General features: G+C 38.1%; 1 protein-coding gene across 1 annotated transcript; it reads right to left on the reverse strand.

The window, feature by feature from the left end:
- Positions 1–722: 722 nt before the first annotated feature.
- LOC139944289 (transmembrane channel-like protein 7) lies at positions 723–27,796 on the reverse strand. The gene is made up of 19 exons (XM_071941275.1): positions 27,702–27,796; positions 19,335–19,684; positions 18,593–18,900; positions 17,038–17,229; positions 15,025–15,265; positions 14,058–14,139; positions 12,923–13,183; positions 12,037–12,185; positions 11,243–11,390; positions 10,539–10,694; positions 10,004–10,146; positions 9,386–9,488; positions 8,692–8,789; positions 7,055–7,150; positions 6,275–6,350; positions 5,359–5,489; positions 4,634–4,798; positions 3,586–3,664; positions 723–3,264 (listed from the first exon to the last, which is right to left on the reverse strand). The coding sequence occupies exons 2-19, from the start codon at positions 19,589–19,591 to the stop codon at positions 3,025–3,027; spliced, it is 2,925 nt and encodes a 974-aa protein (XP_071797376.1). The 5' UTR covers positions 19,592–19,684; positions 27,702–27,796; the 3' UTR covers positions 723–3,024.
- Between the last annotated feature and the right edge of the window lie 114 nt (positions 27,797–27,910).

Raw genomic sequence — 27,910 nt, forward strand, 5'->3', positions numbered from 1 at the left:
TTGATAACTTTTCATAAAATATATTTATTTCAAAGTCTGAGTTATGCTGTATCTTTCACCAGTGATTTTTACATTAAAAAAATACTTGTTACAAATACACATTCATAATGCAAGTTGCATAGAGTCTATTAGTCTTATAAATGTAAGAACTATTATTTCACATTAATAAAATATTGTGCTTTTGATTTTCATCATGATATGACCATCTTGTGATAATGCCAATTATTATTGATAAATGCTTATGGTGATAATAACTAAGTGCATCGATTAATTTATAATGTATTTTGCAGATGATTTCTTTGGATTAACTAATTGCCTTTTAAAGCCACAGCTTTGGAGTTTACTCTGGCTAGGACTTTGCCTTTATCTGCCAATCTTGTTCCAGAGAAGGACTTCAAAATGGTAAAAAGAATCAAAGACAAAGCTAGGAAACTTTTAAAAGTAATGTTTAAAGCATTGCATGGTGTGGATGACAAAAACTATAGTAGTAAACTTGCCAGAACAGCATTGTATAGGACTCTTTCGGGAGAAGAGTTGGCTCTGAGAAGTATGGTGTGGTCTTGATGTTTCGCACAGTATACTTTGCTTGTCTTCGGGAGAAATGATGCCGTTGAAACGTCAAACCACATCACCCAGTTCTTCTCAGAACCAACCACTTCTTTTAAGAAGAGCTTGTACATAATGGTTGTACCTAAAGTTACCTTTGACGTAAAAAAAATTGAATTATTAATAAATTACAAAAATTCTCACTCAAAAGAGCTACCTTTGCAAAAATATACACTTGAAACAAGTGTTAAACTCCTAGCAACCAAAAACTAATCTGATTTGTAGTTATAAGATCCCAAACCACAAATTATGTTTCTTGATTTATTATTTAAGTACAGTGCATAATTTAGTGTTGCTATGTAAATACAAGTATGGTATATTATAAATTTGTGTTTAAAATATCACAATAAAATAACAAGTTTAAAATGAAATCATAGAAATGACAAAAGTTGATTCATGTTGTCTTCTTCCATAAAACCGTTCCAAATCCTCAAGAATCTACCCTAATTTTGCTTGAATCTTGGCTCAACTTCAACTTCACCTTTTAATATCTCTTATATATTTACTGTTTATAATTCAATTCAAATAAAGACATCTAAAGCCCATTTCATACTTTCTATGAATGCGAAGCGAATTTCACGCCACAACCATTTTCACTTGGAATGTTATGTTTCAAAAGAGTTGAGCATGGTTCCTGAATTGTTTGATGCCAATTTGTGGCGTCAAATTCGCTTCACTTTTAAAGGAAGTATAAACCAGGCTTAACTTGATTTACCACTAACATTATTTGACAAACTAGAACCCATACAAAACAAAAAACAAACATTTATCGAATGCCCTTCTTTTTAAAATGCACTTCTCATTCTACAAAATTAAACACAAATGCCTTTCTGGTGGTACCTTTAACAGAACTACATCATTGAGGCAATGCACCATTGGCAAATTGATTCACTATAGAGCTTAAAGGAACATTACAGAATTGATTTTGCTTAAAAAAACAGTTGCTGGCAGAGAAAGCACTTTATGTAATCCACTATATACGTAAACAGTGGTTTCCGATTGCCAAACGGAGTATTTGGGTACTTTTTCAAAATGTCCACATATTTACATAAAACTTACAAGGTTTGAAGATAATAACAGTGGAAAGCTCCCCTTCAAATATTACTTACTGAGGTTTTGTAGTTTTTGAGAAACGAGTAAAACAAGTCACAAAATGATTTTCATCTCATGAGACGAAAATTATTTTACCATGTAAAATCCCATTAACCAGTTATGATATAATACCATAATCATAGCATAAGTGGTTACCACCCATTTACATGCTAAAACTAAGACGTAATTTATTTGTGTGACTCATTTCTAAAAAGCTACAGCACCTCAGCAAGTAAAATTTTAATGGAAGCTTTCTACTATCATAATCTTCAAACTGTGTAAGTTTAATGTAAATATGTGGACATAGTGTTTTGTGTTAGGAAAAAGTACAAACTGGTAGTCCCTCTAAAGCAAGCCAAACAGTTTAAAAGAATTGACCATAGTGCACTGACGTCATCATGTGGCTATCTTATCGATAAAACCATGATGAAACAATGGAAAACGCACATATTCTACTTGCTGCACATAACAACCCAAGTTCACAATGCGCTGCGCACATACACACACAACTCCTGTCCCCCATTTTGTGTGTAAAAAGGTGTACAAAAGGGTGGTACATGGGTTTATGCACCTCTGACACTGCGCATCTACCATTTTCTGCCTTTTTGGGGAGTCTGTTCCTTTTGTGCACATTTTGACACGTGAAATGGGGGACCGGAGATGCGCGTGTAAGCGCCCTTTGATATGTGAACAGGGTCTATAGCCATTGAATGAACTTTGACCTCTAAATCTGTAAATCTGCTATGGCCAGACACAACCTGATTTTGTGATTAAAGAATAATAAATTAACATTTACAATTACTTAAAAAAATTCATTCTGCATACAGAAGACATTTAAAATAATAAAACTGTGTGATTTAAATACGGTTGCACATTATAATACAGAAATTGTCGATCTCAAAATATGTACAAAAGAAAACAAATTTAAAATAAAAATGATAAATAATCTGAAACTAACATGCACCATCACAAGCTATAAACAGGTGAAATAATGTTTCTAAAACAGAAAGTTAATATGAGACTAAATAAAGTAAGATTATATAAAAACTATTGTGAGTAAAAATTAGAGAAGTGTCTATTCAGGCTGATACACATGTCTTTTACTTTGTTCATTCATTTACCATTGGAAGAAGAAATTTTTATGAATTCAAATCTTGATCACAAAATACTATTTAGCACAGATTTTGAATCAGCAATGCATTACTGTTTTGAATGAGATTTCTTATTTTCCCAAGTCTGTGACTATTTCCCTTTTTAATAAAAACTAAAAAATCTGAAGACTTTTGAATAAAAATGGGGGGGGGGGGGGAAACGAATAACAAAACCTCAGTTTTCCGACTGATGAATGACCAAATCGGCACTGTCCACTGCTTGTTGAACCTGAGGTGAGAGTGCTGTGTGTCCAGTTCTTATCTTAGCGTGAGACTTCTTGGGTTTCTGTTTGACCATCGGTGGCGGGATGGCCGCTGCGGCTTCTGCTGAGGTGCTAGCCCCTCGGTTGATTGACGTCCGATTCTTGATAGCATTCTGCAGCATCTTGAGTAAGAAGAGCTTGTCTTTTCCCTCCTGGTTGAAGAAAAGATTACAACATTCGATATGAAAGCCTGTATGATGTAAGACATACAGGCCAAAAAGAATATAAAAACTGCCCAACCCTAACCCTGGCTCTCACCCTGACTCTTACCCTGACCCTAACCCTAATCATTGACCCTAATCCTGACCAAACCCTGATCCTAACCCTAACCCTAGCTCTAACCCCGATCCTATTCTTGACCCTAACCTCCATACCCTAACCCCTGATCCTGACCCTAACCCTTTAGAGAAATAAAAATAATATTTGAAATCAAGCCCAACATTCAAATATTTTTCAACGTAAACTCAACTCACCAGAGTAATTTGTTGTTTAAGGCGTTTGACAGTAGCTCGACGTCCCTCGGTTAAAGTTTTGAAGTAGTATACGGCCAAACTGTGATGAGAAGGGAAATACAGAAAGTTAAATCATACTTATTATGTAAAAACAAATATCTGATAATGTTTCACTTTCCTTTTGTAAAAACAAGTTGAAATTAGTTCAAAATTTCATGCAACAAATTCATTTTCCGAGACAGATGGGCAGTAGACACAGGACTCGAATTTGGAAAGAAAATCCCCAAGACCGCTGGGCTTGTTGCTAATCTTTTTTAATGGACCAGGATATTAGATTGACCTTATTTTATTTCTACTAATGGGTAAGTTTACCTTGATACTCAATAGAACTGAAATATATCTACCATATTCAAAGTCAATATTTGAACATCTTTATTTGTTTAAATAAAGATATTGATTTAGAAATCATCACCGGACTTGTCTAGTCGTGAGTTTACTGGCCCAAGGCTTAAACAACTGGCCTCGGGCCTGCAGTCAGGTGTTAATTTGGAAACCTTTTAAGCCCAGGCCCTTGGTGTATCCAACAGTCAATCATAGCTTTTGACAAAAGCTCAACTTCACTCCAAACCGTGAAAAAGCTGCAGCTGTTTGCGAGCCTGGAAATTCATCTTTGAGAGAGCAGGGCCTTTTTCATTAATTTTGTATATTTTTTATGATGGCTACACTTAACTGATTTGGGCTGTCGACCCAGATCAACTGTCACCAGGGGCATTTTGCCACCTATTCCTGGGGCTGAAACAGGGTTACCCCATTCACAGTCCATAAGGATGTAGGCATGGGTACATTCCACTGGGAGCTTGGTTAGTAGAGCAGCATGCACTACCTTCCAAACTAATTACGAAGCACTTGAAGTCAAGTGCCTCGCTCAAGTGCACAAGTATCATTTTCATTTTGCAAAGGCCACTTCCATTGGAAAATCTTAAAGTCTATGGGAAACTTTGAAGGGGCACCAAGGCCAAGACTAGGGGCAACAGAGACCATGGCCTCGTTTTGTCTTAGTGCTACTCACCAAAGGAGAATGATTAAACCAGCCACCACTCCCTGCGTTGTCATGAACGTGATGATGAATTTCCAAACTTTTTGGCTCTCATCCCATTTGTTGACCAGCTGTGTCCAGACATCAAATGGAGAGTTCAACCCTCGGAAGGGGCCGCACTCCATCGATGGCTTGGTACTGAAGGGAAAACAATTAGCAACAAAATAGAGCAATTTATTAATCATTTAACACCAGGGCCCAACTAATAGAGCTGCTAAGTGCTATAATTTGCTTAGCATGAAATTTCTTCCTTGATAAAAACAGGATTACCAACCGAATTTCAATTTTCACCATTTTGCTTGTTACTGATATTCAGCTGTTCAGTGTTTGCTTATCCTGAAAATCACATGAAAATTTGGTTTGTAATCCTGTTTTTATCAAGGCAAAAATTTCATGCTAAGCAATATTTTGTGCTTACATGTTTCAATCTAGACTGTTTTAAGAGAATTATCAATTTCTACCTTCAGCTCCCCCTTCAGATTTATTAGATAGTTTTTCTTCTTGTACCAAGATCGTGCATGACAAGACAAAGTATTGTTGTCTAGTTACTAACTCACAATGTCTTGATTTGTGGAATTCATAACCATCAACATTAAACCAATATATCCCTTGTGGGAGTTTGCCTTCTTTCCCTGTTAGAAGATCATCCCTAGACAAACATTATCCCCATGATAGAGTTGACCTAGTCCGCTACTCACTTGACCATACTGTATCCCACACAGCAGACGCAGATTGCATACATCAGGAAGAGAATCAAGATGAAGAGGGTCTGGGCAAGTCCAGCACGCCAAGGATGAAGGGAAGGCTTGCAATTGTACAATACACTCAGCTGTAAAACAAATAGGGACTAGGTCAAGTTGAATTAAGGGTCTGAAGACAAACTGTGCAAGCCTAAAACATTTGGATGCATTAAAGTGTGCGAGGTTTGCTTCCTTCACGCCTTATATAAAGCAATGTAGTTGGGAGCGCAAAGCCTGCTTGCAAACATTTATGTTTGGTTTTAAAATTCCAACTCTGCCATCTGGGGCATTTTATTTGGTTTAATCTTCATGATTTTAAGCGTTTGATCTTGATTATAAAAAAAAAGCAAAACATATATATATTGTTTTGTTTTTTTTAATATAGGTTTTCTCAGTCAATTTCAGAAAATGAGCAGCCAATTTAACCACCAAGCTATTCTTTTTTGCGCAAAATCGAATGCTACTAAAAAGAGTAATTCGATTTTGTGTTAAAATTAGTCAAATGTAATGTTGCGTCATACAAAATAATACAAAATAAAAAATATAAAAAATAATGTAACAAAATAATCGTTCAATTTAACAATTTTCATCAAAGCAGCATTCAAATTCGCAGACGCTTCTTGAGGCGTGTGTGTCGCGAAAAAGATTGACGATACGCTTAATAGAACAGAGTGATTTTCAAACCGCAAGACCCTGCCGATTCTAAACGGCCGTGAAAGAACGAGTTCGCTACCCCTTTATTCCCTTAATCATAAATCTCGGTCAACTTCTTTTTTACTCACCATCTAATCAAGAAAAACAAATGAAAGGTCTTAAAAGCCTGCGCAACAATTCGCTAAAAGCTGACCAACCTCTGTGTGTATGGATGACCTACCTGCTTGATGTAGAAGAGAAGAATCAGTTTGACGATGCAGATGATCATCAGGAGAGGTGCAAAGAACATTCCAATCCTTTCAACAAACAAAAGAAGAATAAGAACCAAATCTTGTAACCTTGTTCCCAGTGATGTACGATCTCGCCGAGCAATTTTTTTTATAATAACCCCAGGAAGTGTACCTTTGAAATATCCAAACATATTGGTTATTTTAATTAGTCCTGTGGCTGATCTAAAAGCACGCGAAAGTTGTAAACAAGTGTACACACATAGCAGTCACTTTTGGTTAACCAATCAGTTTTTTTTCCCAGCACTTCCCTTCCATGGGTCAGTGACGAGAGGTTATGATACAGCGCTTAGCCCCTAGTAGCGAGGCTGCAAATCTGGTGATTTTTCATCCATTGAGGAGAGTACCTCCCAGAAGCTGAAGCTGAAGAAATCAGCAGCAAAGTAAACTAATACTTGGTGCATTCATTAGCTAAGACAAAATGAGTGGGAAACCAGTCAAGAGCTATTTACATTAACCTGGTATTTCGGCTATGCAAGACCTGTGCTTCACATTTTTTTCATGAAAGTGGCCCCAATACCACTTTTTAATTTCACAAACTTTTATCTTAAAAACCAGCAATTAATTTCCCTAAAAGTTACAAAAATACAACAACAAAAATATATATATATAGTTACTCAATGGCTTGATGTTTCAACCCTAGCAGAGTCCAAGTCAAATTACAAATTTTATGTGAAATTTTCAAGATTCGAGATTTCTGAATGAATTCTTACCAAGTATATGTCTGAGACTGAATTAAGTCCATGGTGTTTCTTGCTATGTCAAACTCCGGCGATGCAAACCATTTACAGAAATAGTCACGACCAATCCTACATTAAGAAATAAAACAAGAGTAAAGTAATTTATATGAAACGTTTTGATAGGAAATTTGTATCTGTGTAATGGTTTACAAGCAAATCAAACCAGAATTACTGGGGCAAACCCCTTCTTTTAACAATAATGCACTGGGTTCCGTTTTACTTGCATTACACAACACATTACGTTCCAGCCAAAGGATGCAACAATAATGGTTAAGTATCTTGCTTAACGACACAAATGTTAAGACTGGGACTCGGACCTACACTGTGCGCTGATCAGAAACACCAGAGTTTGAGTCCTGTGCTCTTAACCGATCAGTCACGACACGTTAAAGAACCTTAACCCTTGTAAGACCATTCATTTCTGTATAATCAATTATATGGCTTTAAAGCCATTGGACACTTTCGGTACTGAAAAAAAAAAAAGTTCACAGATTTACAAATAACTTACAGGGTTTACAGAAGATAATGGTGAAAGACTTCTCTTGAAATATTATGCCATGAAATGCTTTACTTTTTGAGAAAACAAAATTAAAACAATATAAATTCTTGATAGCGAGAATTACGGATTTATTTTAAACACATGTCATGACACGGCGAAATGTGCGAAAACATGGGTGGGTTTTCCCGATATTTTTTCCCGATTCCAAAGACCGATTTAGCCTAAATTTTCACAGGTTTGTTATTTCATATAGAAGTTGTGATACACGAAGTGTGGGCCTTGGACAATACTGTTTACCGAAAGTGTCCACTGGCTTTAACCGATCAGCCACAACACGTTAAAGAACCTTAACCCTTATTAGACCATTCATTTCTGTGTAATCAATTATATAGCTTTAATAAATTACATCATTTTGTATTAGAAACATAAGCCTTCAACAAAACCACTAGTTCGGCTCCACTGGTTCGGCTCAGGCTAGCTTGGCGCTCGCAGTTGTTTTGGCAATTGCGCGTGCTTTGCATACTCGCTCAGCCCTCCAGACCAGAGAATGGAGCCTGTAGCCAAATCCAAAGTCGAAGCCATTGATTTGTGTGAAAGGCCATATACACTATGATAACATGGGAAACTTTGGAAAATGTCAATTGGGTCATGACCTTTACTTTGACCTTTTTTTAGTTGAGTGGATGAAGGCCAAATCTTGCAGCCAGTTGCAGCCACTATAAGCCTGGTTACTATAAGCCATTTTGAGGTATGGTGGAAACAATACTAGGACACTATGAGTTTGGGTAAATTTGTCTGTATAGACGATGTGACCCATGTTTACTTTCAAACCGCCTTCTGTTGAAAAAAACACTGTATACGCCATGTTTCGCCGGAAAAAGACGTGTAGTCATGGTAAGATTGCATAAACTTTCTAGCTTGCTACCAAAACACAAAGGTTTTGCCCGGTGGTATGCGCGCGAATCATATTATAGTTTTCGAGTGACGTCACAGGTCACATCGTCTATACACCCAAACTAAACAGTACACTCCTATAGTGTCCACCATAACTCAAAAAAGCTAATGGTCTCTAAAGGCTAACGGAGATGTTTTGCTTAGTATTTGTACGAACCTTCTTATAAACTCAAGGAAGAAAGTTGAGAGTGTTTGTATGATGAGATCCACTATGACCAGCTTGTATACCTCAGTACCAAGAAATGTCTCCCAACACTGCAACAAAACAAATAAAAAGAAACAAATGATGCAAGGTTTAAGGCAGTGGACACGTTCGGTAATCGTCAACGACCAGTATTCTCACTTGGTGTATCACAACATATGTATAAAAATGACAAATCTGTAAAAGAATTTGGGCACAATTGGTCACCGAATTAGCATGAGAATAATGAAAGAAGAAAAAAAACATTGTTGCATGACTTTGTGTGCTTCAGAAACATAATAAAAAGGCTTCAGCATGAAGTCTTCTATCAATGAGTGAGAAATTACCACTTTCTCAAAAACTATGTCACTTCAGAGGGAGCCGTTTAATAGAGGTGCTTAATGGTAAGCAGCTTTTTCATTTGTTAGCAAGAAAATCAAGCGAACTTCTTAGTGTGCATTCTCACAGTGGATATGCATTGCTACCTCATTCACTTGCTTACATTGAGCACCGGAAGCTTAGCATGCCTTCTCTTGTGCTTACTGTAAGCAGCACAAAGTAAATTCCCAGTAAGCAAAAATCAACACTTACGCAGTTCTATCAAATTGAGTCCAGTTTTTTTAAGACTAAAAGTGGACAAGTTTTTTTTTTTTTAACAGAAAAAACTCACCTCACAAGGAAGTGCGCCTGCGCTATTCCCATCGCATTGATCAAACTGATTGAACCAGTGATACACCAACACAATCAAAATGGTCGCCTTCATCAAGAATGTCCTGCAAAAAAATATGAAGAAGAAAAAATTGAATGAAGAGGTTTCGTATGTGATGTAATGGGCCGTGAATAATGATAGGCGTAACAAAGAAGAAAAGGGTGACAAATGGTGTTCTAAGAAAGAAATCAAGAGTGCAGGATATTATTAGTGTGAAAGATTGCAAGCGGGAAAGCTTGCGGGTGAGAAGCGTGCATCCATACATTTATCCAGGGCTGTATGCTTCGTTTTTGAAAGGGCAAGGGCACCAAGGCATTTTCTCTTTGGCAAAGGGCACCCTATGAGGATATTGTAAATTTCTACTGTAACATTTCAAGGGCACCAAGGCAATGACAAGGGGCAACGAAGGCAATCGCCTCCGTTGCCTCCGTGAAGTATCAGGCCTGTTTATCTATGGTTTTGAAAGCCCTACTCTGCAATCTAGGGTGTTCCATATGGTTTTATTTTTTTTTTTTGAGTGGGGGTGTAAAAAAAAAAAAGATTTCCAGTTAAAAACGGAGAAATTACATCCCTGCTTACCTGAAAAGCGAGAAGTAGAGCGTTGTACGAGGGTTTTCATATTTCTCTATGTATCCGATCACGCTGAAGATGTACGGGAGAACGAGATTGTACACACTCACAAAGAGAGCAATAGCAAGATCCCCTATAACTGGAATATCAGTCTGAAAACCAAATTTAAAAAAAATCAAAATATTATAAATGGATTTCTGAGCACACTTGTTAAGTTTCAAAGACCAGTATTCTCACTTGGTGTATCCAAACATATGCATAAAATAAAACACCTGTGAAAATTTGGCCATTACTTTTTGTGCTTTCAGATGACTAAAAAAAGGCTTCAGCTAAAGAGGGTGCCACCCCTACCCCAGCCCCCCTCCCCCCCCCCAAAAAAAAATGTAAACAATTATTATCAATCAAATAAAAAACACATGCCTGCATGCCTGCTGGTCGAGTAGCAAGTTTACTTGGCCATTGTTAAAATCACTGGCCTGAAAATCCAGTGTATATTTCACGCCCTGTTATTAACCGAAATTCATCTTTATCCTTCTGTACTCACCGCGAATGTTTTCTCCCTGTACACATGGAATATAAGATAAGATGCTCCGGCAATAATTCCGAGGACCACGATATTCATAAACAGTCTCAGTAGAATCTTAAGACAGTATGCTCCGCAGTTCTGATTCCTCCTAACGTGGTGGGATGCTAGTTGTTCCTGAAAAAGAAAAACAAATTCAAAATAAATTATTATTATTTATTTTATTTTTTTATTTCATTTGATTAAAACCACAAATCGTGGTCCAAGGGCCAAACTGCATGTGACTGTACATATAAATATATTAAAAAGATAATCATTAGACAAAATTATGAAATCAACAACTTTGAAAAAAAAAAAATCTTAGAAACAAAACAGCAGGCTGTCAGGAGGGTGTTATGGTATATTTCCTTGCCTTCCACCTCTAGGTGTCCCCCCCCTTCAATCACACTGAATGTGGAATGGGTTTTCAGTCCCTACTTGACTGTGCAGGTTTTCCCTGGAATCAGTCTCTGGGGTTTCCCTCCCACATAAAAACTGAAATTTCCTTCCTTTGATTTCTCTCCATTGAGTTATTGGCTTGTACGGAGATTAAAGCCGGGTTCACTTCGTGCAAAGCAAATTTCTCTGCGTCACAAAGAAAAAGGAAGTGCGTACTGATTGTTGTGTCACCAAAATTTTGCTTTGCATTCACAGGAAGTATGAACCAGACATGGCCCACTACCTACCGCTAGCTCTAAGTAGTTACTCCGCTGCTTGAGTTGAGAAGTGCTTTCAGACGTAATACTGTAATCCCAACCACTGAACACTTTGCTGGTGTAGAAGTTGTGACTTCGATCCCCAGTTATGTAGTATTCACGATATGTCTTTGACATACTGATGAAAGGGAACAATTAAACCAGAAACAGCTCTTTAAAGGTACAGCCAAATTTTCTTAAATTAAAAAAAACAAAATTACCATAAAAAAAATTCAGCTTTTGATCGTAGAAACTATTTTGAGAAACGATTCGCTTCCATAGATTTGGACGATTTTTTTCAAGCAAAAATATTTTAATCTGAGAAGCAATTCATGCATTTGGAATCATTTCTCAGATTTCTAAGGGTTGGTGTCCATTCAGGTATGCCACAGCCAGAGATGTGGTTGGTACCCGCTGAGACCTCACTAAACGTGGGTGGATTCGATATTCTTGTGAAAATATTGTGACAGTTTGAGGAAACACTCAGCTTAAAAGGTTCACGTGTGACCTTTATTGCATCTTTCTTTATAATTTTGCACATAACTCAGCATTGCATAAACAAAAACCAATCAGTGACCCCACCTTGGAATGGAAGTTCAGCATTTATTTATGCTTTAATCAGGGGGACAGCATACAAGTAAACTCAATTAAAGTGTTATAGTATTGTGGACGCTATACCTCAAAATGGCTTAATCCAATCCACTAGTTTTGAATTTGAACTATGAGAAGAAGTGAAATGGTCCCTCTTGAAACAGTAAAAAAAGAAATGGAAGATTTAAACTTACCCTTGTGCCAAGACGATGAAGATGAGCAGTAGGTATCCACTACTGGCAAACAGGTATGCCACTGGCATGTTCCAATACGTACTGCCGATCTTGTTGAAGGTTTCATTGGTGTAGTATCCATAGTACAGCTCTGTGTTGGTCAGCCAGCCCTAGATATATAACGTATAGGGTGTCACTTCATTAACCCTCCTACTGTATGACCATTCAATATCATCCACTGTATTGTTTGAATGATGATTAAACTATGATGACCTGATTGACTGCATATTTCCCCACGGCACCTTTTAATCCATAACATGGTGCTAAGTAAAAGGAGTCTTTGTTAAAGACACTGGACACCTTCGGTAATTGTCAAAGATCAGTCTTCCCACTTGGTGTACCTCAACATATGCACAAACTAACAAACCTGTGAAAATTTGAACTGAATTGGTCGTCGAAGTTGCGCGATAATAATGTAACAAAAACACACCCTTGTCAAACGAAGTTGTGTGCTTTCAGATGCTTGATTTCGGTACCTCAACATCTAGTTCTGAGGTCTCAAAATAAAATTCGTGGGAAATTACTTCTGCCTCGAAAACTACATTACTTCAGAGGGAGCTGTTTCTCACAGCTTTCCATTACTCATTACCAAGTAAGGTCTTATGCTAATCATTATTTTGAGTAAATACCAATAGTGTCCAGTGCCTTTAAAGTGCCTTAAACATTTATCTTTGGTTTTAAAAGGCCCTACTCTGCAATCTGGTGCATTATTATATGGTTTTTATCTTCTTCTTTTTTATGAATTTGATCTTTAAAAAAAAAAAAATTAATAAGAACAGAATTTTTCTTTTTGAGAGGGAAAATAAAAACTGGAGAAATCACATCCCTGATAACAAAAAACCCTTACCTCTCCAGTCAAGATCTCTGCCCCTGTGAAGGATTCGGGGTTCTCCTGCGAGGCGCTTGGTTGGTAAACGAGCTGGGGAATGGTGATGAACCCAAAGGAGATGATGAAGACGGGAATGTTCAGCAGGAGAAGCCACTTGAGGAGGACAAAGTAAGACGTGACGCCGCTGCCAAAGTTACCTTCAATCTTCTTGATCGGGTCTCGCCAGAGCTCGAACGAGTAGGTGAGATTACTCAGGGACTCCTTAAAACTTTCCCATGCCTGGAGGAATATTGAAAAAGGAACATTACAGCATTGGTAAGAAAAAAACATGTCTAAGATCACAGATTTACATGAAACTTATATATATATCCCTTGAAATTTGTATGTTTTTTTTTTGTTTTTTTTAATGCAAGTCGCCTGACACACAAGGCCTGAAGGCCACTTCAAGGTGTGGGCTACAATTATTTTTTCCAGAGGCCATTGCCACCTACTCCTAGGGCTGAAACAGGGTTACCCCTTTTTACAGTCCATACGGATGTAGGTTTTGGTATCATCAAATTTGATAAGAAATTAATAAAACTTATTTCTTTGGAGTTTATCGCTCAGTGACCATTTAATTAATTTTTAAAAAAATGATGTCATGCAAAAAGTGTAATCAATTTTTTTTTTTTTTTCGTAACCAAGATGGTCGATCGATCTCAAACTTCTACAGTTTTTAAGATGTGGGAGGGAAAGCTTGAATTAAGGAAAACCCATGCAATAAGGTATAGACTGAAAACCAAATCCACAAGCAAGGCTCCAGTCCAGGATTCTGGATTAGGTTCTGCCGTCGATTTCACAAAATTCTTCCTAACTTAACTAATCATCTGTAGGACTTAGGACGAGTCCCAACCCTGCACTGTAGCATGCAGACCTTAAGATTAATCCTAAGTTAGGACGAGTTACTCGTCCTAACTCGAGATAAGACGAGTCCTAACTCTTTGTAATATTGACCCCTGGATACATAATCTCAATGCTCTAATTAGAGCCGACTGAGAAGGAAGATTAGGAAGAAATTTCAGTTTTAAATGTGGGAGGAAAACCCCAGAGAATTATTCCAGGGAAAACCTACGTGGTCAGGTAGTAACTGAAAACAATGTAAAACAAAACTTACATAGGACACTTGATAACGCCAGTATTTAAACCATCCGACAGATTTAGTTTTTCTTTTATCTGATCGTCGCTCACACTGTTCCCTGTGTAAATGTAAACAAAATGTTTGTGAAATATAATTCAAAAACCTGTATCTGATTAAATAACCTGTGCTGTATTCTAAGGCAGCAAAAGGACATGTAGCAGTGCAATGTTTCAAAACATAATAATATACAAAAATAAAACACTTTGTTTTCTAATTTCTAAAATTACAAAATAAATAGTGATAAGAATGTCAAGTAATAGACAACAAGGGAAACTGACTGGGTAAGTTTATAAATAGTTTGAGTTTGAAAAGAAGAATGTTAAACATTCTACAGATGTTGAAAAAAAATGTCACAGGACTCAGGAAAGTATACAGTGCTTTACACAAATCGATGTATGGGTAAAATCAAATAATATTCGTTATCCCCAGCCGATTAAAATCTATTAAATTGTTGCAATACCTGCTGCTAAAATATAATATTCTAACTACCTCTAGCTACCGGGCAATCTCGGTAGTCTAGTTGGTAAGACATCTGCTCAAGATTGTCAAAGGGCGTGGGTTTGAATCCCACCCAAATACTAGGCCTGTGATTTTTTTTACAGAGCTTGAGAAAGTACTGAGTTAAGTGCATACACACGTTGGTGTATAAGAGTAAAACCAAAATTTACAAAAAAATGTATACAGAGCATTCTGATTGAAACCTTGAGTTGTTACCACCACTCAATCACTGTTCTTTCTTAAAGATACGCATATGTATAGGTACACACATTCGGGGGGTCTCCATCCAACAAGCTTGCCTTTAGGAGACCTCCTCAACTTAATCTATAAAGTTTTTTTCTCCTGTAATGTTATAATTTGTCATTTTAAATGATTGAGAGGAAATAAATTGAACTATGAACTTGAGCTATGAACATGGTTTTACCAAAATCCTCTGTTTCATTACCTGACTCGTCGTTTGGTTTCCATGCTCCCTTGTATACCCTTGATCGTCTTCTTCCTCCTCAAGGTCGCCCTCCCAGTCCCGTCCGTCATGTCCTCGTCTGACAGGATCCTGTCAATCATCATCTCCATGCCGATGTTGTCGTTGGTGTGGCGTCCTGACATTGAACGGCCGCGCTTCAACGACTTTCTTGAGCGCTGTCGTAGCCATTTGTTGTTGGAGGTCGCGGAGGATAGTGTGCGTCCTGAGGGAAAGAAACAATTCCAATTTTAAGATATAAATTCCTTTTTAACAAAATGTAACGCATCCCTATTCACCATGGCCCAATTGCATAGAGCTGCTTAAAGCAGAAAATGTTGCTTTTAAAATAGTTTTCTGCCAAGCAGAAACCAGCAGGATACCAGTCACAATTTGTACAAGTGGCATGGTAGTTTGGCTGGTAATCTTACTCGGGTAAGCATACTTTTGTTATGCTTAGCTGCTTAGCTACTTAATTTTTCTTGCCTAAATAAAGGCAGTGGACACTTTTGGTAATTAATCAAAATAACTATTAGCATAAAAACTAACTTGGTAACAAGCAATGGGGAGAGAAGTAATTTTCCACGAATTTGATTTCGAGACCTCAGATTTAGAATTTGAGGTCTCGAAATCAAGAATCTGAAAGCACACAACTTTGTGTGACCATGGTGCGACAAGGGTGTTTTTTTCTTTCATTATTATCTTACAACTTCAATGACCAATTGAGCTCAAATTTTCACAGGTTTGTTATTTTACGGAATATGTTGAGATACACCAAGTGAGAAGACTGGTTGTTGACAATTACCAATAGTGTCCAATGTCTTTAAATGCAGCTCAACAAATTATTTTTCGTGACATTGTTTTACTCGTTTCTCAATAACTACAGCACCTCATCAAGTAATGTTTTAAGGGAAGCTTTCTACCATTATTATTTTTAAACAGTGTAAGTTTAATGTAAATCTGTTCAGGTATGTGTTTTGTGTTACACAAAGACTAGTGGACTAATAAAATGTCTAACTAACTGGTCCCGCTCCGCTGGCCAGTCACTGACAAAACTAAGGGCGAACCCTGCAAGTACACCAAATGCAAAGACAAAAAGTAATTAATCATTTCCTCCTTGGATGCTTAGATATAAGGTTGATTGACAACCCCATGGACTGGCTGCATCTGTCACATCATTATACTTGTATACTGTGTGCTGTGTTGCCATTCAGCCTTTGAGAAAGACTCTGCTAGTGTCGAACTGTCAGGCCATTAACGTTTTATTTGTAGATTTTTCTCATAAAAACAATAATAATATCAAAGTCTTATACAGTGCGCATATCTACCAACAAGGTACTCAACAAGGTGCTTAGTATATACATTTAATCACAAAAATAGGCTACAGTATAAAAGTTATGAATTCTGAGACCAAATTATGTAGCACCTTTTAAGGGTTTACAAGGTGCTACGGCGCATACAGCAGCCACTGCCAGGAACACCGGGGCGAACCCCTTCTCTTTTCGATAAGTGCACTTGGTTCTTTTACATGCGTTACACAACACATGGGACCAACGGCTTTACGTACCATCCAAAGGACGAACCAATGGTTAAGTGTCTTTCTTAAGGACACAAGTATCACGACTGGGGGATTTATGGGTAAACATACACAGCCCCATTACTTTATAGAATTGAAAGGTGTTTATTAGACTCAAAGTCAGCATTAGGCACTGGACACTATTGGTAATTTCTCAAAACAATTGTTAGCGTAAAACCTTACTTGTTAACGATCAATGGAGAGCTATTGACAGTATAAAACATTGAGAGAATCGACTCCCAGTTTTTGAGAAAAAGAGGTAATTTCTCACTCAAATATTAAAATAATTCAGACCTAAGCCTTTTATTAAGCATCTGAAAGCACACAAAATTGTGCAACAAAGGTGTTTTTTCTTTCATTACCTCGTGTTTTTAATATTAATGAACCAGAATAATAATAACTTTAAAAAAACTTCTTATTACCTAGTTGTCTGCTTGGCAGCATGCCTATGACGGAGGTAGGGTCCTGCAGATTGGCGGCAATCAACTCTCTTTCAATAATCTCATCTTCATCAGGGTTACTGGACCGATACGAGGCGCTGGAATCACTGGAATAGCGACGTGTCTCGTTGGGTGACAGCGTAGGGCTCCCCGCCTCTAAAAACGCAGGATTGACTAGAAAGAAAAGAGAAAATATAGACCTTTAATCATTGATATTTAAACACAGTATGCCAGTTGCTGGGCCGACCAAATGTTAGCAAAACAATCATATGTGTAAAGAAAAATTTTGACAAAATTCAACATTTTCTGTATTAGCTGAAATATCTCTTTTGATTTGATTACCAATTGTTTAATACTCCGAGTATAAACTATGGCTATCTAATTTTGATTTGCATTTAAGGCTTTCCATAGTTTTCCAACCTCGGTCTATTGTGCTAGCCAGGAGGTTTCAGCCATGTTGTTGTGAAGACTGGATCCAATTTCATAGGGCTGAGCATAACAAAAATCTTGCTTAACATAATAAGGTTACCAGCCAAACTACCATGTCACAAGTACAATTTGTGGCTGGTATCCTGCTCATTTCTGCTTAACAGAAAATTGTTTAGTATTGTTTTCCACTTGGTGTAACATAAGCACTATTTTCTGCTTAAGCAGCTGTATGAACTTAGGACCAGACATAACTCCTGTAATACTGAACAAAGTAAAGTACTTGTCCATACTTGCTATGAACAAACACACAGTGTGCTGTACACAAACATACTACAAGCTGGTTTCCAGTGTTTAGTATGACATTACAATCATAAATCACTACAGTTCAGCAACTTACAGTGCAAAGAGGGGCTCACTGCCCTAGTTTTCAATCCAAACGACGCCATTTTGGTCAGGAACTACCAACCAATCGCACACTCTGAGGACCGCATAACATGATTTTGCAAACTTTCAGCCAAAACCCATAAGTGTGTACATGTACAGTATTACACCAGCCCACTACACTACATGGACCATAGAGCAATGGACCTTGTACAAAGGGTATATAGCTATTGCTCCATGGTATAGCATACCGATACAGTAATCCTACCCTGGTACCACGCTGTGTTTTATTTTGGGGTCCAGTATTGACAGTGACATCATACACTGTGTACATAGAAACAGCTGTTTTCACATAAACATATGGTAGTGGCAGGGCTGGCCTGCCTCCATGGGGTTGGTACCTGGTACCATGGGGTGAGCTACAGGGCCGGTTTAGGTCTCTTCTGGCCGGACATGCTGTTTCTCAACAGCTATTCTGGACATGATTAGTCTTATCAAATCCTTGCTTCAACCCTTAGAAGTAGATGTGAGAAGGTCAACCTTCCAGTTAATATCCACACATAAGTAATAAGACTCAAATATAAATAAACATATTAGTGTTGGTAGGACTTTTAATTTCCAGAACTGTCAAATGTGTAACTATTAGAGGACAACTAAAGTGTTGTGTTTCTCTTCAATTGTTCTGAACTATGAAATTTAGATCTGATGGTTGACCAATCAAACTTACCGGTTCCCATTTCAATATCTCCGAGGGAGAGACCGATATCGTTTCCATCTCCCATAGCGAGGCGAGCTGATCGTCTGTCTCTGATGCGTGGGGAGTTCCGGGTGCTGGGACGGGGAGACCTGGGGCGGGGAGACACGGGGCGGGGAGAAACTCTGCCACTGGGATGGGGAGAAACTCTGCCACTGGGATGGGGAGAAACTCTGCCACTGGGATGGGGAGACACTCTGCCACTGGGATGGGGAGACACTCTGCCATCGGGCCGTGGGGAACTTCTCCCATTTGGAATTGGAGAGCCCCTCGGGGAATGCCTACGATAATTTTCAGAGAGATGATGTTAGAGACATTGAGGGCGCATACAGTTTGGACCATCCAGAAAGAAACCTCTCTCTGAGAGATTCATCTTTTAACCCTTTCTGCCCCAATGGCGAATTTAGTCAACTGTGCACTATAGCCCGCTTGAGCCCAATGGTGACTTTATAGTCAACTACGCACTATACCCTGCTAGAGCCCCAGTAGTGACTTTATTTGGCTGTCCACTATACCCATGCTTGAGGCCCAATGGCGACTTTAGTTGCCCAAGATACATGTAACACACAAAGAACACTCAAGTTAGAGTACAAAGGCCATAAGTTTGTGACAATTCCCCGGATTTGCCCATTTGCCAGGGCAGACAGAAGGGGTATAAAGCAGTTATTCCCAGGTTTTAGCTTGTATTGCTTGGAGAAAAACAACAACAACCTACCTGAATGGAATGTTGTCTTGTTGCTGCTGCGGCACCTGTATCTGCTGTGCATAGCGAGGGTCCAGCTGCTGAAAGTCCTGTCCAACAGTCACCATAGAGGTGTCGCTGTTAGGTCTACGACTGTAGTGGGAGCTGTTACCATGTTCGTACAGGCTTTGAGGCTGTGGGGTGCGAGTGGGTGTGGCGGTCGGGGCGGGGCGGGCTGGGCTGCGTGTAGAAGCAGGTGGGACATTGCGTTTACGTTTCCGGTCTGCCATGGTTCATGTCTTGGTTAGCGTAGTCTCTACTCTATCATCTTGAGAATGGGAACGGCTACTTTGAGGAAGTTCATGGCTGGTATATGCAAGAACCTGTTTGAGTAGGGAACAAAGTATAAAATTGATGTGAGCATACTAGAAAGGCAGTGAAGGTGCGATTCTCAGCTGAGGTCTCAAATTCAATTCAAAAACTATGATACTTCACAGGGAACCATTCCTCACAATATTTTATTTTATCAATAAATCAGCTCTCTATCGCTCATTACAAAGTAAGTTTTTTGCTAACAACTACATGTATGTCGAGTAATAATTACCAATAGTGTCCAGTGCCTTTTAAAGGCAGTGGACACTATTGGTAATTACTCAAAATAATTATTAGCATAAAACCTTTCCTGGTGACGAGTAATTGGGAGAGGTTGATGGTACAAAAAACAATGAGAGAAACGGCTCCCTCTGAAGTGCCATAGTTTTCGAGAAAGAAGTAATTTTCCACGAATTTGATTTCGAGACCTCAAGTTGAGGTCTCGAAATCGACCATCTTAACGCACACAACTTCGTGTGACAAGGGTGTTTTTTTCTTTCATTATTATCTCGCAACTTCGATGACCAATTGAGCTAAAATAATCACAGGTATTGACTAATAGCCGTACAATTGCCGTACAAAATTTCAATCTTTTGTTTTGGTATGTACATAAACATGGATGCGCCCACACGGCTTCAAAACCTTAGTGCGTGTATAACGGGGTGTTAGCGCTCTAGCCAATATATATAGCTCTATGCTTTTAATGTATCTACATTTGTATAAAATAAACAATTTAAACAAATCAATGCTGCCTGGCTGGAGGCATACTGCGCCAGCTGAAAAGTTATTTTAAGAACACAATGATTACCGAGCTACACGTATACGATTGCACAAAAACATCCATTTTAATAACTCCATTTATCTATGCCATATCAACATTTTGGCTGAGAATTGCAACTGAAATATTCAACCTATTGTTCCCTTATTGACCACAGAGAAATAATAGCATTGTATGAATCCAATGGAGCAAATGAACTTTATAAAAAAAACTTTGAGCAATCATGCAAAACCTTCAGAAATGCTTCTTGTGGTAATCATAATATAAAATTACGTTTGAATGATCATGGGAGTTTTGGTATCACAGCATGCCTGTTGGAACCCCCGGTCTGCTTTTCCCTCAACTTTCCATCCAATTATTTTTGTTTTCTCCATTAAAGACACTGGACACTATTGGTAATTGTCAAAGACCAGTCTTCTCACTTGGTGTATCTCAACATATATGCATAAAATAACAAACCTGTGAAAATTTGAGCTTGATTGGTCGTCGGAGTTGCGAGATAACTATGAAAGAAAAAAACACCCTTGTCACAACAAAGTTGTGTGCTTTCAGTGCTTGATTTCGAGACCTCAAATTCTAAACTTGAGGTCTCAAAATCAAATTGGTGGAATATTACTTCTTTCTCGAAAACTACATCACTTCAGAGGGAGCCGTTTCTCACAATGTTTTATACTATCAACCTCTCCCCATTACTCGTTACCAAGTAAGGTTTTATGCTGATAATTATTTTGAGTAATTACGAATAGTGTCCACTGCCTTTAAAAGGGTCTATTCCTGTTTGGTATGACTAGGAAAAACTTACTTGGTAAGATGTGGAGCAGCTTTGGATAGTGTTTTCACTTCCAAGTACTGCGGTGAACGAACAAAGAAAACACTTTTTATCCCCCAAATTTTGAATCTAAGGGCCTTGTCACACGAGGCAACTATTGCAGGCAACTTGGAGGCAACCAAATGCAGTGCATGCTACAATGTACTTGACCACTTTGGTAGCACATGAGTCAATTTTAAAACATTGTCTTATGATCCACAAAAAAAAAAAAATTAACATTCAAATGGGAATGCCTTTTCTTTTTTCGGAGATTGCCTGGAACTGGTTGCCCGTAAATTGCCGCGTGTGACATGGCCCTTAGAAGCGTTACTGACAGTTTAAGGTTTCTCAGATTGTCTACTCAAACTGCAGATTAATCTTCATGCATGGACATTTAACCATTCCAGATTTTCAGAAATATCTCAAACTCGCTACCACTTTTTGAAATGAAACTTTCACAGGACTGACTGTATAGGAATGAAACAAACAATGGTTTCTAATTACCAAACGTGTGCAATCACTTTTAAAATGAATGTTTGGGTATTTCGTGTACTTGTACGACAACAAAAAACACAAATGTCCACAGATTTACATTAAACTCACACGAATTAAAGATGATGATGGTAGTACTTGCTACTGTACGGTACATAGTTTTTGAGAATTGGTAAAGCAATTTTTTTTTCGTTCGAGACAAACGTTTATTTCAGCATACACGTACAATGGCTTTAGTCGTCAAGTTTTTGAAGGAAAAAAGGGTGAAAGTCACAGTTCAATGTTTTCAGGAGAGTCACGTATCCCCGGAGTGTCACGTATCCCCGAAGAGGCACATTAGTCTGTAGGTCAAAGGTTCCTGATATAATCAACTTTTGTTCAACACGAAGTTGAACAAAAGTTTGTAAGTTTTAGAACTTTGAGTGCAAATCATTCAGGGGCAGAATTGAAAACCACTGCCCTGTTTTGCATATTGACTGGTTGGTCTATGGCAGGGCGTGTGTATTCTGGACACAACTTTGTTTTCTCACAGCACACAGGAATTATTGAACTGTGCAAACCAATTAACAGCTTGTATAAATACGTCATTCATGCTAAACAGATAGCAATGCTGATAACATGTAAATATCAGATTAGTCAGAGCATGGTCAGAGTGAAACAATTTTCGCCTACTTCAGGCCACTGGCAGGGCTTGACTTAGGAGGAAAATCCTAACGACCGGGCAGGACTTGTATGTAGCTCAGAATCTCAACCACACTGGGATTTTATTTACAAGACCAAGGGTCGATTTCACAAAGCAATACAATCCATCGTAAGACAAACTGTCAGTGTTACCATAGTGATTTGTATTGTGACATCACACTTTACTGTTGATTTGCAGTTATGATGAATCTTAGTTCTTTATGCAAACAGCCCCAAGGGTTGATTTCACTTTAAAATACATGTAGCACTCTAGTCCTACCTTAGAACTAGTCCTAAGAGACAAGTAACTCGTCCTAACTTGAGATAAGACTAGTCTTAACTCTTTGTGAAATCCAACCCTGAATCAAAATGAGAAGAAACTATAGAATCAAAACGAGAACACAGTTTTATCATCTTAACTGTTTCATTTGAACATTGGCCCCAAGTTTACCCTGCAGTGGCCTCGTTTAATACACTTTTTTTTCTGGCCATGAGGCAATTATCAGGCCTATTCAAATTTAGAACATGAATTTTGCAAACTCATGGGGTGTGTCATTCCATAGGCCTACATCTACTAGTTTTATGCACGAGCAATTCTACGTAAAGCCAACTAAAAACAAATACCAGTTTACTGTACCCTCCTTCATCCTTTTTGGAGGCCGCATCCTTTTTTTTAACACATTAAAAAAAATAATTAAATGACACTTTTTCTCGTTAAAGCCATTGGACCCTTTTGGTAAACAGTATTGTCCAAGGCCCAAACTTTGTGTATCACAACTTCTATATCAAATAACAAACCTGTGAAAATTTAGGCTCAATCGGTCATCGGAGTTGGGAGAAAATAACGGGAAAACCCACCCTTGTATCCACGCATTTCGCCGTGTCATGACATGTGTTTAAAATAAATCCGTAAATCTCGCTATCAAGAATTGATATTGTTTTACTGTTTTCTCAAAAAGTAAAGCATTTCATGGAATAACGTTTCAAGAGAAGTCTTTCACCACTACCTTCTGTAAACCCTGTAAGTTATTTGTAAATCTGTGAACTTTTTTTTTTTTTTTTACCGAAAGGGTCCAATGGCTTTAAACTTACATATCTTTTAAGAACTTGTAAACATAAAGTAATCACTGACTTTAACCTAAAGAGTTAACTCGGCAGCCAGCTTTGAAATAATAAAACATAACAAATAACAAATAATAAGGCTTTCATCCTCCTTTCTGGGGAAAAACCTGGACAATCAACTAGATCTGCCTAATTTAGCCTAATTTAAGCAAAGATGACAATATCAATAGAGCAAACTCAAAGGGCACAATTGAATTTAGGCTGACAGACTTATCATTAAAAGAACCCGGATCAGGATGTATGTTTATGACTATGGATACAAGATAATAATGATCCCTATGGTCTTTAAAATGTTCCAGTCACCATGTGGTACAAAACACACATTGAAGGTGGATCCCTAATACAATGATTGGCATAAATTTAGGGCTTGAATTTCTACTGGACCAGATATTTTGTCCACAAATTCCTTCATTTCCCCCTTTTTTTAAGGGGTATCTTTTTCAGGTTTTTCGACTTCTTTTTAGGGTGGAATTTGAGACATTACGTGGGTGGTTACGTATCAATCTACATTGGTTTGGGATAACACCATGTGTGTATTCCATCTACTTGATGGGTACTTTACTCACAATGTTCTTTTAAAAAAACTTTGTCAGATATTGCTATAAATCTACTGCCACTGAATAGATTTTTGCGGAACTCGGGAGATTTCTCAGTTCTAAAACGAACTTTCCTGCTTATGAACTACTACATGTACATGTACCTAAAGTTGCTTTATTTTCAGGAGGATTTTTTTATTAGAAAATGCTTTTGAAGAGTACACAACACGTTACCATTTGCCCTTAACGTTTTAAGCGGAACCAGTAGGCCTAATAGCTTACAAGTCATAGAACAAGTACTTCCTCCGTGGAACAGGGGATGCTACAACTAATCAAACAACCCAGCCGATTTCACAAACTGCTAGGATTAATCCCATGTCAAGTTAGGACAAGTAACTCCTCCTAACTTTGGAAGGGTTCAATGCGTCCTAACGTCTTTAGATACGGAACTGAACTCGTCCCTAAGTCCTAAGATTAATCCTAAGTTAGAAAAGGTTTGATGAAATTGATGGCTGGATCATCTGAAGAAAATTTTGACTGGTCCATGGGTGTAAAGTACATTGAACAGTTGAAGGACCCTAAAATAAAATTCTTTATCCCTGATGCAAATTTAACATCTATTATGAAGGACCCCTGTTATGGAGACAAAACTGACAAAACTGCAGGTCAATTTCTTATATAGACTCAGGTCAGTCATTGATCTAGTGGGGATATACTGTATGGCCCTGGAATCAATACTAATATCAGTACAAGTTCAACAAAACATACATTTAAAAAAAGATATCTCTTTTGGGGTGAATAATAAAAAGGTGACTAGATCAGGATTTGAACCTGTGACCTCCCGGATTTATGACTGGTGCTATACACTGGACCTGGACCTATGTTGCAACATACTGCCAGGGAGCAATGGGTGGTTGGAGGTCATTTTTTTATCTAAATGAGGTTTTATTGCATACAACTTGTAAAGGCCATATTTCATCAGGGAAAACCCCTTGTAGATTTCTGGGAACAATGAAACAGCAGATCTTTTTATTGTTATCTTGTGCAAAGTTGTATATCTGATGATGAATAAGGCCAAATGCATGTTTTTTTATTTTCAATTTGTGTTTGTGCATCAGTTCAACTCCAATGATTTACCTAATTCTTTTAACGGGCAGTGGACACAATTGGTAATTACTTAAAATAATTGTTAGCATAACACCTTTCTTGGTGACGAGTAATGGGGAGATGGTATAAAACATTGCGAGAAACGGCTCCCTCTGAAGTGCCATAGTTTTCGAGAAAGAAGTAATTTTCCACGAATTTGATTTCAAGACCTCAGATTTAGAACTTGAGGTCTCAAAATCAACCATCTAAACGCACACAACTTCGTGAGATAAGTGGGTTTTTTTCTTTCATTCTTATCTCGCAAGTTCGATGACCGATTGAGCTCAAATTTTCACAGGTTTGTTATTTTATGCATATGTTGAGGTACACCAGCTGTGAAGGCTAGTCTTTGACAATTACCAATAGTGTCCACTGTCTTAAAATGGACACATTGCCTTAGATCAGACGAGTTGGTCTATGAAAAGCATTTGTTATAAAATGCATGAGAAAATAGAATTAGCTGACATTGCAAACAACTTACCAACCAAAAGGCCCGAGGTTACAAATGCGAAACATAGTTTATGGCATGACATTTAATTTGACCCTAGCCTGGAGTCTTTCGACTTAGCCTCGGGAAAGACTCTGCTAGGGTCCGAACGTCAGGCCATTAACTCTTTTTTTTGCATAATGCATGGATAGAATGATGTTTTAAAAATAGACCATAATGATCCACACAAATATGCCTCAAATCGTGTGTTTTTATTTTGCAAACTTTCACGGTCGGCCATCTTGTGAAGTCAAAAATTTGACTTCCACAAATGGCGTGCCGTGATTTTTTATAGTTCACGGCGTAAAAACAATAAAAGCGCACTGCTTTTCTACCTCTAGGTGAGGCGCCCTACTGATATGACATCATGTGCATTTGGTCTAAACAGAGCTATTATCTAATATGTAAACGGCTGGTTTACTATATGGAAGAAGGAAAATCTGGGCTCAGCCTCATGGCTCAGCTTTCCTGCTGAATTTTGTGCTGACGATCACCATTATCCGCCGTGTGAGCACATAAATTTTGCGCTGACTGTGTTTAAGCAAAGAATGCCTCAGGCTAGTAATGATGGAATACGCATGGTAACACAAGCAAAAAATTCCCTGTTAACCTGTGAAAAGCACTTCCCTGCTTCTGTAAGCGTTGATTCTCTGCTTAATACCATAAGTTATGATTGTAGCTTTATAATATCAAAACAATCATAGATGGTGTGAACAAGCGACGCGCTGAAGAAGGGAAGCACCAGTCAAGGCATAACCTTAACAGAATAACACTACATTATAAGCCGTGTGTGTTGGAGTTGTGGACTATCACCGGCCTTCTCACCGTACTACTAGTGTGAAAACAAAACACAACTTCTAGACCCAGTAACTGGGGCGCTGTACTCCTTTTATCAAAATGTTTTCATACTATGAATCACAGACACAGTTTGAAGAAAGGAAAAGGCGCCTGCCCCAGTTTAATTCTGTCTACACCACTTCCAGAGTTAATATAACCCTCGCAACTAAACTGAACTGAACTTACCCTTCATTCAGTATATAAATTTTTTTTAAATATAAATTTTTTTTTTTACACCACTTCCAGACTTATAGTAACCCTCGCAACTAAACTGAACTGAACTTACCCTTCATTCAGTATATAAATTTTTTTAAATATTAATTTAAATAATTTTGGTTTTTAATAATAATACATGTATTAAAGGAACACGTTGCCTTGGATCGGTCGAGTTGGTCTTTGAAAAGCATTTGTAACCGTTTTTTATAAAACGCATATGGGTAGAAAGATGTTGTAAAAGTAGAATACAATGATCCACACAAACATGCCTCGAAATTGCGTGGTTTTTCTTTTACCTTGTCGACTAACACGTCGGCCATTTATGGGGGTCAAAATTTTGACTCCCATAAATGGCCGACCATGTTAGTTCGCACAGTAGAAGGAAAACCACGCAATTTCGAGGCAAACTTGTGTAGATCATTGTATTCTACTTTTAAAACATCTTTCCAACCATATGCATTTTATAAAAAAACGGTTACAAACGCTTTTGTTTTGACCAACTCGTCCGATCCAAGGCAACGTGTTCCTTTAAACATAGGCCTACTCCTACTTACTACAGGGTACAGTGACTAGACTAGGTAGTACTAAATAAAACTAATGCCAGAGTGATTAATTAATGCTCACTATTTCCTAATTTTGAGAGGAGTGCGGGTATTCATATTCACAACAAATACAAATTGACTCCACTGCTAACGTTTTACATGATACAGGCTACACAGTCAGCTGGTGGTGGTCGGTTTATCAAGGAAGGAGAGACAGAGTCAATGGACGGTGGTTGGATCATCATCATGATGGAGGAAGAAAATGGATCTGACTTGCTACTTCAATAAACGCCACAAAAATCATTAGAATACAAAGAGCAAGACCTTCAATTACAACATAAAAATGGTTAGTTGAAGAGCAATTGACCTCCTTAAACACCTACCTTCCACACAAGATATTTCACACACTTGAAAGACGACGATATAAACATAGAAAATCACCCCGGCGTTTGAGGAAAAAAAAAACGAAGAACTACATTTCCGGTAAACTTTTTGCCGAATCGCTAGAGGGCGGTACAGAGGCAAAGTCCCCCCCCCCCAACCACCTACCTGTTGCGCACCCCGACGTTTCTGCACAACAAATTAAATTTGC

This window comes from Asterias amurensis, chromosome 11 (genome assembly GCF_032118995.1).
Source record: "Asterias amurensis chromosome 11, ASM3211899v1".
NCBI classification, from domain to species: domain Eukaryota; kingdom Metazoa; phylum Echinodermata; class Asteroidea; order Forcipulatida; family Asteriidae; genus Asterias; species Asterias amurensis.